The sequence below is a fragment of the Sinocyclocheilus anshuiensis genome, unplaced genomic scaffold, assembly GCF_001515605.1.
Source record: "Sinocyclocheilus anshuiensis isolate Anshui unplaced genomic scaffold, SAMN03320099.WGS_v1.1 scaffold188, whole genome shotgun sequence".
Classification (NCBI taxonomy): Eukaryota; Metazoa; Chordata; class Actinopteri; order Cypriniformes; family Cyprinidae; genus Sinocyclocheilus; species Sinocyclocheilus anshuiensis.
The window spans coordinates 543,659-558,641 of NW_015555768.1; the positions used below are offsets into that span (position 1 = coordinate 543,659).

The 14,983-nt window shown below is 38.3% G+C and overlaps 1 protein-coding gene across 3 annotated transcripts; it reads right to left on the bottom strand.

Moving 5' to 3' along the window:
• Nucleotides 1-92: 92 nt before the first annotated feature.
• On the bottom strand, nucleotides 93-11,929 carry hdac6 (histone deacetylase 6). Of its 3 annotated transcripts, none has more exons than XM_016468318.1 (28): nucleotides 11,591-11,929; nucleotides 11,036-11,131; nucleotides 9,998-10,108; nucleotides 9,461-9,546; nucleotides 9,046-9,130; nucleotides 8,908-8,948; nucleotides 8,712-8,808; nucleotides 8,250-8,347; nucleotides 8,056-8,160; nucleotides 7,562-7,630; nucleotides 7,334-7,460; nucleotides 7,043-7,108; nucleotides 6,908-6,967; nucleotides 6,733-6,822; nucleotides 6,547-6,653; nucleotides 6,397-6,464; nucleotides 6,105-6,231; nucleotides 5,843-5,971; nucleotides 5,510-5,678; nucleotides 5,182-5,384; nucleotides 3,921-4,113; nucleotides 3,704-3,853; nucleotides 3,361-3,535; nucleotides 2,888-3,255; nucleotides 2,663-2,806; nucleotides 2,335-2,481; nucleotides 1,015-1,143; nucleotides 93-829 (listed from the first exon to the last, which is right to left on the bottom strand). In XM_016468318.1, the coding sequence occupies exons 2-28, from the start codon at nucleotides 11,096-11,098 to the stop codon at nucleotides 761-763; spliced, it is 3,276 nt and encodes a 1,091-aa protein (XP_016323804.1). In that variant the 5' UTR covers nucleotides 11,099-11,131; nucleotides 11,591-11,929; the 3' UTR covers nucleotides 93-760. The 3 variants fall into 3 exon arrangements, with proteins under 3 accessions (XP_016323804.1, XP_016323805.1, XP_016323806.1); XM_016468319.1 differs by having other exon boundaries at nucleotides 11,036-11,187; XM_016468320.1 differs by lacking the exon at nucleotides 93-829 and having other exon boundaries at nucleotides 1,036-1,143; nucleotides 2,658-2,806.
• Nucleotides 11,930-14,983: the final 3,054 nt, after the last annotated feature.

A 14,983-nucleotide genomic window follows, 5' to 3' on the forward strand; every position in this document is an offset into this window, starting at 1 on the left:
TATATATATATATATATATATAAAATACTATTTGAGATTCTCCCCTTGATCTTTTCACAAATGTGGCCATAAAAAGCAGTGGCTTTTAAGAATGTGGAACAAAAGAGCTTTTATTTAGAATGCAACATGTATCAAGAGTTACAAAGTGAGGGTTTCCAAAGGTTTGAGTCATTGTGTTTGTGCAAAAAGTAAAATAAAAAAAAGAAAAGGAACACAAAATAACTCATTACATCCTGTCCTCACATGCTGTTTAAGTAAAAATTGCACTATTTATTGCTTTCAGGTTAAGGTGGTTTTGTAATTTCCTTGGCCCGGAGTCATACAATGAAAACAGGAATGTTTTTCAACAGTGCGGTGCAAACGCTGTTGGTTGTGCAGTGAGAATGCAATACATTTGAAACACTGATTTGGTTGGTTGTAAAATTGTGGTTTTAGCACCATGCTACTGGTTTTCTGCAAGAACTCTTCATAAAATCAAAGTACCGTTTGGGAAAAAAAGCTACTATTACAAATTGTAGAGAGGGCACCTTTTAAAAACTCTTAAAATTTTCTTTAAGATCGAACAAATTCCATTAAAAAAAGTCAGTATTTTAGCAAACAACCTCACAATTGGCACAATGAGAATCTATGAAGTATGTTTACGACAAGTGAGGAAGGAAGACAAATAAACTGAAGAAACTTGCTTCCACTGCAGCTCAGTTTGGTCTCTTCACATGCATGCAAACAACACACAAACAAAGGCTTCCTTCTCTCTGCTGGTTTAGCTGAAAGGAGGAATCTCCTCTCCAAACTTCACAAGGTGAGCGGCACTTTTGGCTTCATGGAGCACCTGTGTGTGCAGAGACAGACAGTGACACGGCTGTTTGTGCATGTGTACTGAAAAGTTGCATGTTAAATCTAACAGTGACAATTTAATTCATCTCATAAAGAACAAAAATCATGTTATAGACCAACATTAACATGTTGTCATACATCATTCAGCGATTACAGGCCCCTGATCTGGGCGGCACCCACCTTGTTGTGGACGTATGACTCACAAGCGTAGCACCAGACAGAAAGGTCAGCGAAGCTCAGCACCATAGGGTGACCCGACACCTGCCCGTGGGTCACCATGTGCTGCTTCACATAACGCCCGCAGAGCACCTGACACCAAACATAAAAATAGTGCTTCAACCGCAATAAGATTCATAAGTGATCTATAAAATAATAATGGGTCTCATTCACTAATAATTGTGTGGATTATTCATATTTATACACACAGAAGAACTTCTGACAAAAAAAAAAGAGAAGATTTTCTTTTTTTTTTTTTTTAATAGTTCATGTTATCGCGTTGGATTAAAACTTACTGACCTTGTTCACACAGGGTGTAACAAATTCCCCAAAAACTGAATCATTTTTGTGCTTGTTTTAGATTTTTTTTTTTCCACCTTGTTACACTAGTGAAAAAAAAAATCAACCATGGCTTTTTTTGGTCAAAGCAGCCCACCAATACAATCAGAATCTGTCCAGTTGGACTCCACTCATATATATACATTGTCATTCAAAATACACTCCCATTAACACTATGTGTGCATACCCATTTAAGTGGACCAGTGGACTCACCCGCTCTTGACTGTTTGAGGAAACCAGTATAGGATATCTACAAAAACTAGGCATGCACCGATCATTATTTTTCATGGCAAAATTCCTATTTTTTTTACCAGCAAATGGGCCGATTCCGATTGCTCATTTATTTTTCTTTAAGTAAGAGACAAGAAAGATTGAAAGACTACATGAACAAGATGTTTATTTGCTCTATTACAGGCTGAACTGGCCTTCTGTAGCCATTTGAAATGAGAGGCAACCAGTGCTCTTAAATCACATTCCAAAAAAGATGCTACATGCATGAAGCATGAGCATTTGTTTTTGTTTTTTGTTTTTTTATTAAATTGCATAATTTCAAGATATAAGGCAAACAGAGCAGTCTGACTTTAGCGTTGTGAAATTATGCTAAAATTGCAAATTCCCTCTCTGACAGCAGGTGGCGCTTATGGAACAGCTGCAATATAGTGTTTCCTTGGTTACTGCTGTAAACAAAGCAGTGCTGTAAAATGAAAAGGAAATGAAGCCGTCTGAAACGGTTTACGTTCAGCTCTGCCGCGTGGAAAAAAACAACAACATGATCATCCTGAACGACATGCACGCTTAGTGAATGAGACCCAATGTGCACCACTGTTGGCAGTGATAAATCACAACTCTAAACTTCATTCAGCACTCAGTAAGGCTGTTACATGAATGAGTTTGGCACATCTATGTGTTGTTTTTGCTGTGATTTTGAGCGTCATTAACTGTTACCTTGTAGCAGAAGAGGCAGATCCAGTTTTCGGTATCACCTCCACACTCTTCACACGGCAGGAAGACATCGATGCCACCTGCGGGCACCGGTCGCACTGACTCCAAGTGTGGGCACCATGACAACGGGTCCACCACATACATGGTGTCCTAGCAACAAGAGCCACACGATTAGATCACCACTCAAATTCACATTAGTATCGCCCAGAGTACTGAATGACGCAACAGAATGAAAGCAAGAAATCTAGCTCTCTGCTACTCGGCAATTCAGCAAATATATATAGTTTTTTTTTTTTAATGGGCCACATTTAACTGCATGTGCATACGTTACCAAATCCGTGGCTTGTGCTCCAAAGACACTTTCTAAGACTGACATCATAGTGGTGTGACCACCAGCAGCTTCCAGCACTGAACTCTCCTGATCATCCACGGCAGCTGACTTTCCAGAGACCACAGACTCTGGGATTGTCCGGTCCTGTTCAACAGAGCATGTTTGATGACTGAATACATTACTAGTGACCAAAACATACTGCTAATGACATTAGAGAATGCTTACAGGTGTCTCTGCTTTTACAGCTGTAATCTCTGCATGCGTGCCATCTCCAACTCTGGCTTTCTCTGACGTGCGTTTTAGGGGTGAATCTGACTCCCGGCCTGCTGAATCCCTCTGTGGGTTGGGTTTCACCTTCCGTCTGGCTCCTCCAATGGGGACAGATGCTGGGCTGGGGTTAGATGAGGTACTTGTGTTGAGATTCAGAGAGAGCAGGTCCTTACTGAGCTCATCAAGGCCGGATTCCTCAAGATGCTGTGGTGTCTGTCCAGGACTCTGGGTGGACTGGCGAGGAGATTTCTTGCTCTTGCCCGCTGATGCCCGCTTGCCTTTCGATTTAGGAGACGGCAAAGCCAAACGAAGTGACTCTGGAACTGACATAAACACACAAACAAAAGCATGTTGCATTAAAATAATCATCCTGTTCGTACAATTCAATTCTTCTGAATTAGGAAGTACTTTTCGATATGCAAACTCACTCTGTATTCTCAAGGAGCTCCAAAAGGGGGCGTGTGCACGCAAGACATTGTTAATGGTAACAGTGGCGCTGGTCTTCGGAGGGGGCAGATGGTCTAGAGACGGAGGAGAGTCTCCCAGCAACATACTGGTGCACATGGACATTGACTCAGAGATGGAGGTGAGGTTATATCCTCCCTACGGTGAAAAGGGTAAGACGACATCCTAAATGTTTTTGAAAGAAGTCTCTTATGCTCACTCCTGTGATGCAAAGTTGAATTGTCAGCATCATTACTTCAGTGTCTTCAGTGTCTAGAAACACTCTCCATTGAAAAAGTGTAAAATGTGTGAGTGAATATAACCCACCTCCAGTATGACTAGCACTCTTCCTGCAGCCAGGCACATTAACTGATGGGTGAGGTGAGCGTAGCCCTCTGGGGTCACCTGATACCCTCCTAACGGATCACCTCGTGCTGCATCAAACCCAGCAGACACCAGCACCAGCTCTGGGGCAAACTAGAAAACAGACAACACTATTCAGTTAGTTACATCAGGTAAAAACAAGCATATGATGTGCTTTTACCTCTCTGGCTATCGGCATCACTATGTGATGGAAAGCCGCCATGTATTCTGGGTCTCCCATCTTTCCTCCATTCCAGGGGATGTTGACATTGTATCCTGTGCCGTTCCCCTGCCCCACCTTATCATAGTTAGCATCCTCTGAACTGGGGAAGAATGTCCCGTCTTCGTAGCGATGCAGGGAGATGTACAGAACACTGGGAGAACAAAGACATTTGATAGCTCAGCTTTGTGACTGATCTCAAACAATGATATTTATACATATGACAACATAAAGAGGACACATTGATAATGCAAACCCCTCTTGCCTATCCACCCAGACAAAACAAAACTGCAAAAAATGGGTCATTTAGGAACATTCATGGTTATGATGCACCGACCATCACACTTTAGCACTGACTTTTATGAATGCAACTTTGTAAACAGGCTATTATTGAATGATGTGGCAGTTAAACACTATGTTGAGTGTGACCACAAATCCATTGTTAGTCATTTAAAATGTAAAGAGGTTGGCCAATCAAACAAAAAAGATAACTTGCAGTCAGTAAGCAAAACAGCCGGTTTAATTCTCAGGGTCAGAGAAAGAGTCAGTAATGCTTAAGCAAACTAAAATATGACTTTTTGGTGAAAGGAAAATTTTAAATCATGGACCTCTTATCGGCACCTGACTTTGGAATCCAGATTAGTGTTTTTAATATTATTTATATACTATTATAGCATTTATTAATATTTTGAATATTTTCTTTTATTTTTATGTTTTTTATATTATATTTTTCATTTTAACTTTTTGAGTTTTAGTAATTTTGTTGTATGCTTTTGTATTTTTACTAGTTTTATTATTATTTATATAGTTTTATTTTTTATTTTTTATTATTATTATTATTATTATTTTTAATGTATCTATTTAGCTTTCATTTATATGCAAGTTTTCCTTTTAGTAATTCTGGTCCTTAAAAACTTTTTGAGAATTTTGTTGTATGCTTTTGTATTTGTACTAGTTTTATTATTATTTATATAGTTTTATTTTTTATTTTTTATTATTATTATTATTATTATTTTTAATGTATCTATTTAGCTTTCATTTATATGCAAGTTTTCCTTTTAGTAATTCTGGTCCTTAAAAATATTTTTTTCCTCTAATATTTATATTTTATTTCAGCTTTATTTCAACTCACAAAAATAATTTGTAATAGTTTTAGTTTGAGTTAACAATAACAGCACTGATCCAGACCACTGATTTTAGTTAACTGTGGGACTGGTCAAACCTGTCATCCTCCTCAAAGATGTGCTGTGTGCCGTTTCCATGGTGAACATCCCAATCCAGGATGAGGACACGCAGGGATTCGTGAGTGATGCTCTGGGCATAGCGTGCGGTCAAAGCAGCCGTATTAAAGAAACAGAAACCACAAGCTGTGTCTTTCTCTGCATGATGACCAGGAGGACGGACTATGGCCACGCCATTTCTCACCTACAGAACCAAACAAAAAATTAAGGACACCTGGGAACAAATTCAATCAGTAACATTCTGGGATACATTATACTGAAACATGTTAAGAAGCCTGTATTACTTATAAAGATCACAATATTACATACGTGGCCTGTGATTATGGCCTGTACAGAGTTAAAACACGACCCAGCGGCCATCAGGGCACAGGTGTAGCTCTCATTACAGATGTAGATGGAGTTGTAATCGTTTCCCAGACGGTGCAGATCTCTGGGTTTCATGTGCTCTGTACTCTTTATAGTGCTTATATGCTCAGAACTAGCACAAGAGAGAAAAACAGACATGCATTTAATCAAATGCAATGTACAACATCAGTTTTAGTAAGAAATGACCACTAAACAGAGGATTGTGCAAATTAAATAAAGACTTAATTTTGTTCTACATTAATGTGGTCGATATTGATTTACTCATTTGAATGTCACCTGTGACAGAGTGCCAGCTCTTCTTCTGTTGCTAGGCGAGCTGGTATCTGAAGGCAACGGGACAGCAGACCCAACTCCTCATGCTGGCAAAAGATGCGAGAAATTCTCTGAGGGAGCTCTGGATGATGACTGTGGGAATCAATACATCCTCATTATATATTACGTACAACCAAATAAACAAAACACACACAAAATGAGAAAATGTTCACTTTTCAGCAGTGTCACAGGGGTACAGTGGTGTTTATGTTATTAACGCTCTCACCCATCCCACATGTTGTGATGAAGCATCATTCTCTGGTCGTAAACCAGCCCAGTGATCGGAGAGGAAACCTTCACTTCTGCACACACTGGAGCGGGCAGGGGAGTGACATCCGACAGAGGACCACCCTCTGAAGATCAAAGACACACATTCAAGAGCCGAAGACAAAACATACAAACCTGTCAATCTTTCTATGGTGCCAGCTGTACTGAATAATTTTCGAACAAAAATGGTGATGAATGCTTTCTTTATATCTGAAGATGACAGAAGAAGATCATAAAAATCTTCTTCTTACCAAAAGTCTGAAGACTCTTCCAAAATGGATACAAGGCTGAGATGGACTCTGAGATGGACTTCAGAGCACTGCACAACAAAACATCAAAATAAAACACAACAAACAGAAACGTAAGAGAATGTAGGCAGATGTGTTCCTCAGTTCACTCACCTTTCACTCGGAGTGCCAGGAGAGGTCAGATGAGGGCAAGGGTCACCCAGCAGTGACCTCACACTAGCACAAACACCCTCTGCTGTGGACTGGAGGTTATATCCACCCTAACAGATGAAATACTAGTGAGTTCGATGTTAACCACGAAGAAGAATTTTGTTCTTTTATGGCATAATGTGATCATACCTCAAGAGCCAGCACGAGTCGACCCTGTGCTACACCTTTCAGCATGTGGGTCAGGATGGAGAAACACTGTGGACTCACTCGCATCTCACCCTAGACACATAGAACCTTTTAAATAATTAACATGGAATGAGTTTTGGAAAACAATATTAAAGGGATTGAATTCGGAGCGTCTCACCTTTGGGTCACCAATCACAGAGTCAAAGCCGGCCGCCACTAACACCAGCTGAGGCTGAAACTGGGCAGCACATACACAAGAGATCAGTCATCATGAAACAATCAGATGTGCAGGTCGCTGATCTAAAAGCTGTACCTCATACGCCACTGGAAGCAGGAGCTGCTGGAAAGCTGTGACGTAATCTCCATCCTCCATCCCTATCTGGAGTTAAACAAAAAGATCAGGCCACATTCAGCACCAACCCACCACACTTCTGAAGCATGTTCATTTCTCACTTACAATGTTAGCCAAAATGTAGTTTTACATGACCATTTTCAGCCTCATTTCTAACTCACTATAAAAAGGTGTTTGTAGCATTTCTACATGTAAATTGGTTAATCTCAGGAAATGAGTCACACAAACACTTAGTAAATTAGTGTGGTGTACCTTGTTCCAGGGCAGGTTGATATTGTAGCCCTGTCCTGCTCCTGAACCCACCGAACTGCTGTCAGACTCCTTGAGATGCGGCCAGAACGAGCCATCTTCATATCTGTGCACGGAGAAATACAGCACACTGCCACACAGAAACACAGAGAGAGTCTTTACAAATGAGAGACATTCAGAGAGAATAAATGTAATATGATGTTCTGGTGCTTCAGATACGGACAAATTCACCTGGGATCCTCTTCAAAAATATACTGGATTCCCTGTCCGTGATGCACATCCCAATCCACAATCAGAACTCTGATAGAAGAAAGAGTCACACCTCATGCAATAGATTCTCAAACCACAAACTTCATTAAAGACAACATGAAAAAATGTTTGCAACACATTCAGCTTCTGTAATGTTACACATTTTCTAAATATTGAGTGGAAATAAATGTAGCACCAGACTGAATTTGATTAGTTTGGTTAATCAGATTCATGTCATTTATTAATATTTTCCATCGCTTATGCAGCCTTGGGCACATAGGTAAAAATTAGGCGAAGAAAGTCATTTTGTTTGATGAAAAAATTATGAATACATATATTTTTGTCTTTGGATTTAAAGTGCTCTGATGAATCGCTCACAATAACACCAGGAAAATGGATCAAGAAAGTAAGTAAGGTCAATTTCATAATGTCTTTAATAAATAAAAGTGTGATGGTAAAGCAAAATGCTCTCTCACCGTTTAACTCCATGCTGCTTCTGTGCGTAGCGTGCTGCTATGGCCAGATTATTAAACATACAGTAGCCATTCATCTTCTCTGCATGAGCGTGGTGACCAGGAGGCCTGTGTGTACAAGGAAAAAAACAGTAACTCAAACATATCAATGAATAAATCAACAAACTTAAAATGCAGTTGCTAAGATGCAACAACACCTGTTGATGGAGAAGCCATTACGCAGCTGTGATGTCATCACTTTATCCACCAGCTGGAGAACTGATCCCACCGCCAGACAGGCGGAGGCGAAAAATTCCTGGTTGAATTAAAAAAATTCCACAAAATTAAAACCATGTTGTCTGGCAACCATAAACAAATAAACTACATCACTTTGGAAGAAGAATAGATTATTCTGATTATTACGTTTTATTATTTTTTTCTGATTATCATTTTATAAGCCAAAACTTGAGACTGAGTGTTACAGTTATTTTATTACTTTGATTCATGCTTAAGCCCTTAATCGTCAATAATGGTGAATATGGTCAATATTGATTTCCTGCTGACTTTGAGAAACATCAGGGAATGTACCGGATTAAGATGAACACTAAAACATTGTAACTGGAGTAATAAGCAAACAATAAATTCCTGGACTGGAGGTGACTCATGATCAGGTGACTTACAGGATGCAGGTAGACAGAATCATATTTATGAGCCAAAGTTTTCAGCTCCTCCTCTGTCATTTTCTGTGTGGATTTCATCAGCTCTACATACGCCTTCCTGTTGTACACAACACATTCCCTCATGTGACATCAGATAATCATAAAACCAACGCGATTAACAGTGTCAATCTTTATTCAAGCTTGCATATAAACTTACGTATGAATGAGTAACAGCTCATCTTCTGACACAGCTCTGGCCTTAAATGCAAAAATAACCCAAATAAAACTCAAAAACAGCAGGAATTCAGGTACAAACCTGTTAACAATAACATCATCGCTACAGGAGTATCTCTACCTCTACTTGAACGCAGCGTCCCAGCAGACCTTCCGTCTCCAGCATCTCCATCACAGCGCTCACTCTTGCTGGACACTCCGGGTGACTGAAAACAAAAACATCCAACTGTTACATAAAAACTTTTATAAACCAATACTAAGTGAACTATTTCAAATGAGGTTCATTATCAAGTATAAGTCACTAAAATCACTAAAAATTATATTTCTATTTTAACGCATCTTCAAATGAATGCTCAATTCAAGTTGATACAGACTTAATGCATACAAGAAGGTTCTGTCTTTGAATGCTTTATAGCATCTACTGGAAAGACATAAAGGGTTACCAAATGACTTTCTTAATTAAAGTTAAAAATGAGACAGAATTTTTAGTTTTAGGCGAATTATTGTCAATAAATGTAACCATCCTGAAGCATCACCTGGCATCCCAGAGGCAGTGAAAGCGAGTAAAGGCATCTACGTAGACGAGACCTGTTCCTGTTGCTTTAGTCTTACCACGAACATCCTAAAAAACATCCCAAAAACATTCAAAAAGCCGTTCCAAAAGCACACAATCTAACACTGATAAAAGAAAATACTGCATGTGCGTAACTGAAAATGTGCATTAGTGCCAACGTTGGGGAGCTATATTAAAATGGTCTTGCCACACCACAAGCTACTTGTAATCAAAAGTAGTTAAGCACAGTAATGCTATCGTTTTTAAATATGAAAAGCTACTGTAAGCTACTATGTAAGCTACTGAACAAGGCAAGAATTGAGAGAATTGGGCAGGAGAAGGGGGAAGAATTGCATGGAAAATAAAGTTGCAATGACAAAAATCTTTATGTTTTAAAAAGAAACCGTCTGTTTTATTCATGCATAATGAATTTTGCTTTTAATTTTCTTTGTGAAATATAATACAGACAATTCTTGACAAGTTTCATGAGAAAACACAGTGACTGTGATTAAGCGTTTACCAGGTTTTTGAGTTCACTGCTCATCTCCTCCTCCTCTTTGCTCCGATCCATTCTGCCCTTCCTCCGCGCCTCCTGTAGATTCTTCTTCTGGTTCGGATTGTTGTTTTCTCTCTGGAGAACACAAAGAGAGATTTGCACTCAGCCTAAAACAGGAATCCAAATAAAACACTAGCTCCCACATTTAAAAATGTGCAAAACAGAACAAGACACTGCGTAGATCAAGTGGGCAAACTTCAGGAATATCTGTGGATTATTAACCTCTGAACGAAGCTACTCATGTACACACAGATAAAAACAGCAACTGATCAACACACAATGAACTGAACACCATCTTAAAGGAATACTTCATCCAAAAATTAAAACATCAACACACCCTGAAGATGAGGATGAATTTGTTTCTTCATCAGATTTGGAGAAATGTAGCATTACATAACTTGCTCACCAATGGATCCTCTGCAGTGAATGGGTGCCATCAGAATGAGAGTCCAAACATCTGATAAAAACACAGTAATCCACACCACTCCAGTCCATCAGTTAAGGTATTGAGAAGTGAAAAGCTGTGTGTTTGTAAGAAACAAATCAATCATTAAGGCGTTTTAACTTTAAACCTTTACGTTTGGCCAAAATACAAGTCCAGCAACAATAAACAATACTTGCACTTTTCACTAGTAAATGGTGCTTGATCTGTGCACATTTCTCTCCGGATTCAGATCAGACAACTTTTTTACTGGAGAAAGCCATATTATGGATAGAGGACTCATAATTTAGCCAGAAGCAAAGGTTAAAAACATCTTAATGATGGAATGCAACAATCGCTCAGCTATTTGGCCTCTCATTCTGACGGCACCCATTCACTGCAGAGGATTTATTGGTGAGCAAGTGTTGTGATGCCAAGTTTCTCCAAATCTGTTCTGATGAAGAAACAAACTCATCTACATCTTGGATGGCCTGAGGGGGAGTAAACTATTTAGGTGAACTATTCCTTTAAATGGTTAACATGAATGTGTTCTTGGCAATGGAATATAAACATTCTCTCACTTTGGTTTCAGATGTTCCTCTCGGTGATCGAGTAGAACCTTTGGAATCTGGAACAGGATCCATCAGTTTAGGATTTTACAGATCCACACCAAAAACCTTGAGAAGAAGATGTTGTGACAGGTGCTCAAAACATCTACGTCAAAAGTCCCAAACTGCATTTATAAGAAAGATTATTTATATGGAAGAACACATAGTTTGATGCTACACTTAAGTTTTATTTTATATACAGAATAAATAACCGATAAATTTGCTGTTTTAAGTTGTGACTATGGCTGAATATAGTCATAGTGACTGAATATGACTGTATAGCAGTTCATAACATGATAGGTGTTTATATCATATTATGTTTGTAATAATAATACACAATTAAGAGTTACAAAATAATAAATGAAAATATAGAACAGCATCCATTGAATCATTCTGCTTTTGCACAAATTCAATATCAAGAGCAAAATATCTGAATATTTAACGAGATGTATAAAAAGACGTCTGGAAAAATAAAAGTAAAAAAAAATGACAGATGTCTGAAGAATGTACAGAACAGGTTTTACTTACTGCTTTCAGAAATGTGTGATGTGTATAAGATATGAACAGATTTGCAGTCAGATTCTTATGCCGTTAGCAAAAACACTCTTTGAAATTCAGATATTACATTAAAAAAAGACCAATGTGCCAGTCATTTGAGACTAAAGCTGTCTGCTTTTCTAAGTTTCCGTGCCTGTTGTTATTTTCTGGACTGGACATAAAAGTGGAACATGAACGTAGCAAAATGGGGACCGCATAGCAAATACAACAGTAAGATCAATATTCACTAGAAAGGGTACGAAAAAAGCACAATAATGTTTTGTTTAGAAATGCTAACAGCTAACACGCCCAACTGTGCAGAGCAGTAGACGCGAATCTGTCTCTAGCAACCATTTCCTATGAGACATGAAGCTGTTCATCCTCTAGGGGGCGCGTGGAGGCTCCGACGTCTCTAAATTACACTTAAGTCTATTAAAAAAGTAAATTTCAAATTTCAAATCAAGTGGTTTCTGACATACAAATAAAAAAATCCTTTACAGTAATTTCTATAAAAAGATAATTTCCAGTAAACACTGACGACTGTGATCGGTCCATCCTGAGCGCTTTGATATTTTCACCTGAATCTGCAGGTAATATTACTAGTGATCTACTAGTAATATGGTTAAAACACAAGTCGTACACAGCGTACCAAAAACCAATTAACCCTCAAGCATACTTCGGGACAAATGTGGGCAAAATCTTCTTTAAAAAATAGTTTCCTTAATCTGAGCGGTACAAGACTTGGCTACTTTTCCTAAGTTTGCCACCTGAACACACACAAAAGTGGACACCCATAGGAAATTAATGGGAAATTCTATAATTCAAAGCATTTTTTTTTTATTTGTCTAATAAAAATCAATAAATCCACAATGCAGCCTATACAACATTCTCAATGTGGCAAACACTCACACACACAGACACACACACACACACACACACACACACACACACACACACACTCACACACACACACACGCATGTTGTGTTTCCATGTTTTATGGGGACATTCCATACACACACACACACACACGCACACACACAGACACACACACACTTCAGTCAGATCAAAGTCCTACTGCAAGATTTGTTGATGATTCCAAACAAAATATGTCTGAAAGATGCTACTTGCTAGGTTTATTGTTTATTCTTACCTGTTTGGTACCATTTTACTTTTTTGAGTCATTGAAATTTGATGTTTTTTGTTAGAAATAAATGCTTACTCTGTCTCCTACTTTTTCTATTCCTTATAGCATGGTCAGATTTGTCTGTAAGCATAGTTTAGCATCTTTGTATAGTCTCACCCAACACAAATGTTTTTTTTATTATTCTACAATTTTAACTTGTAATAAAATCTAAAACTTAAGAGGAAAACTTCGTTCCAACTATGGTTTATAGATTTCAGCCTATATCAAATGCAGCCATTGAGTACTACAGCCAAATAGTGGCTATTGATATGTTTGATATATTTATACCATCATATGCCACCAAAGTGGCAAAGTGGCAAACTTACTGGAATGATTTTTTTTTTAATTAAGTAAAAGAAATATTGAATATAACATAAAATTATAAAAAAAAAAATATGTTATATTTATATATAACAATAATATATATGAATATAAATATAACAAATAATTGGGATCACACCTGAGACCTTTGCCACGAAGGACCAATTAAGGCCGAGGGTTCAACAGCACTTCCTCGTTGCTACGCCCCGCCCTTGCTGAGCGTTTTACATTAACCACCATTCTTCCCCTTTATTTTTCTCCTAGGCGCGTGAGCAGGCGCACTGAATTGACGCAGAGAGCGTGGTCGCTTGCAGTCTGTGCTGAAACGCTGGAGGTCAGTGCTGCGTATTTACCAGAAGTTGTGATTATGATATGACTAAATTTAAATTCGCCTGACACGAGACTTTACATTTAATTAACTTCTCAAAGAAAGTTTTACAGATATAATTATGCACACAATTTACAAGTACACCCTGGTTCTTTCAATTTTTTTATTTTTTTTTATTTTCTCTTTTTTTCCCTCTTAATTTATGTGAGCAGTCAGGGGCCAACTTGTACAATAATACAATATTTGAAGTATGGCATTACATTCAATTCAATTAAAGTTTATTTGTATAGCGCTTTTCACGATACAAATCGTTGTAGCTTGTCAGTGGTGACTATGTCAAATTGATGTACATACATCAGTTAATGACGTAATCAAACAGACGATGAACACAATTAACAGCACTGATTATATGTTGCAATCAAACTTGTAGCAAAATTTGGTAGTTTATGTTGTTTCGGGGTTGGCATCATCTGAGATCCTCTGAGGAGTTTGCATCATCTATTCTCAGGTATTCGGTCATCTCAGGTCTTTGTAAGAGCTGGATCCAGACTGAAGCTTGTGTAATTCAGTTACCACGGGATGTCAATCCCGTGGCAGAAACAGAGAAGGTGATAGAGAAAAATTAGCGTAGCTGCTGTTATAACTAAGCAAAAAATTAAGTGTACGGTCATCTCAGGTCTTTGTAAGAGCTGGATCCAGACTGAAGCTTGTGGCAGAAACAGAGAAACAAATAGAGACGTAATTAGCGTAGCTTCTGTTCCAACCAAGCAAAAATGATTTGTTCAACCCAAGCTAAGGAATGTGCATTTGATCAGATATAACTGTAGTACAAGATTATGAAATGCATTATTTCAATGCTTGGCCAAAGAAATGTGTCTTTAATCTAGATTTAAACAGAGAGAGCATGTCTGAACCCCGAACGTTATCAGGAAGGCTATTCCAGAGTTTGGGAGCCAAATGCGAAAAAGCTCTACCTCCTTTTATAGTTCAATGCTCTGACTAGGGCTGTGCAATTAATCACATGCGATTGTCATGCGCATCTCTTCAGTAAAGCCGGTTCCGTGATTAGTAGTAAATCTCCATCACCTGCTTTCAGATGGAGCAGCATTTACTACACAGAGCCGTATGACTAGATGCGCATGACAATCACATGCGATTAATTGCACAGCCCTAATCCAAGGGATTCTGTGTACTGCTTTTTGGTCCAATAAGTAATATCTCTGTCTTATCCAAATTCAATAGGAGAAAATTATTGGTCATCCAATCTTTTACATTTTTAATACACTTAGATCATTTAGAAGTTTCATCTGGTCTTGTTGAGATATAGAGTAGAGTATCATCAGCATAACAATGGAAACTAATTTTCTAATAATATTACCAAGCAGTACTAACATGTATATTGAAAATAGCAGAGGACCTAGGACAGATCCTTGTGGCACTCCATACTTTACTGGTGATAACTGAGATGACCCTCCGTTTAAATAAACAAAGTGGTAGCGATCGGACAGGTAGGATCTAAACCATCTTAAAGCCTGCCCTTGAATACCTGTA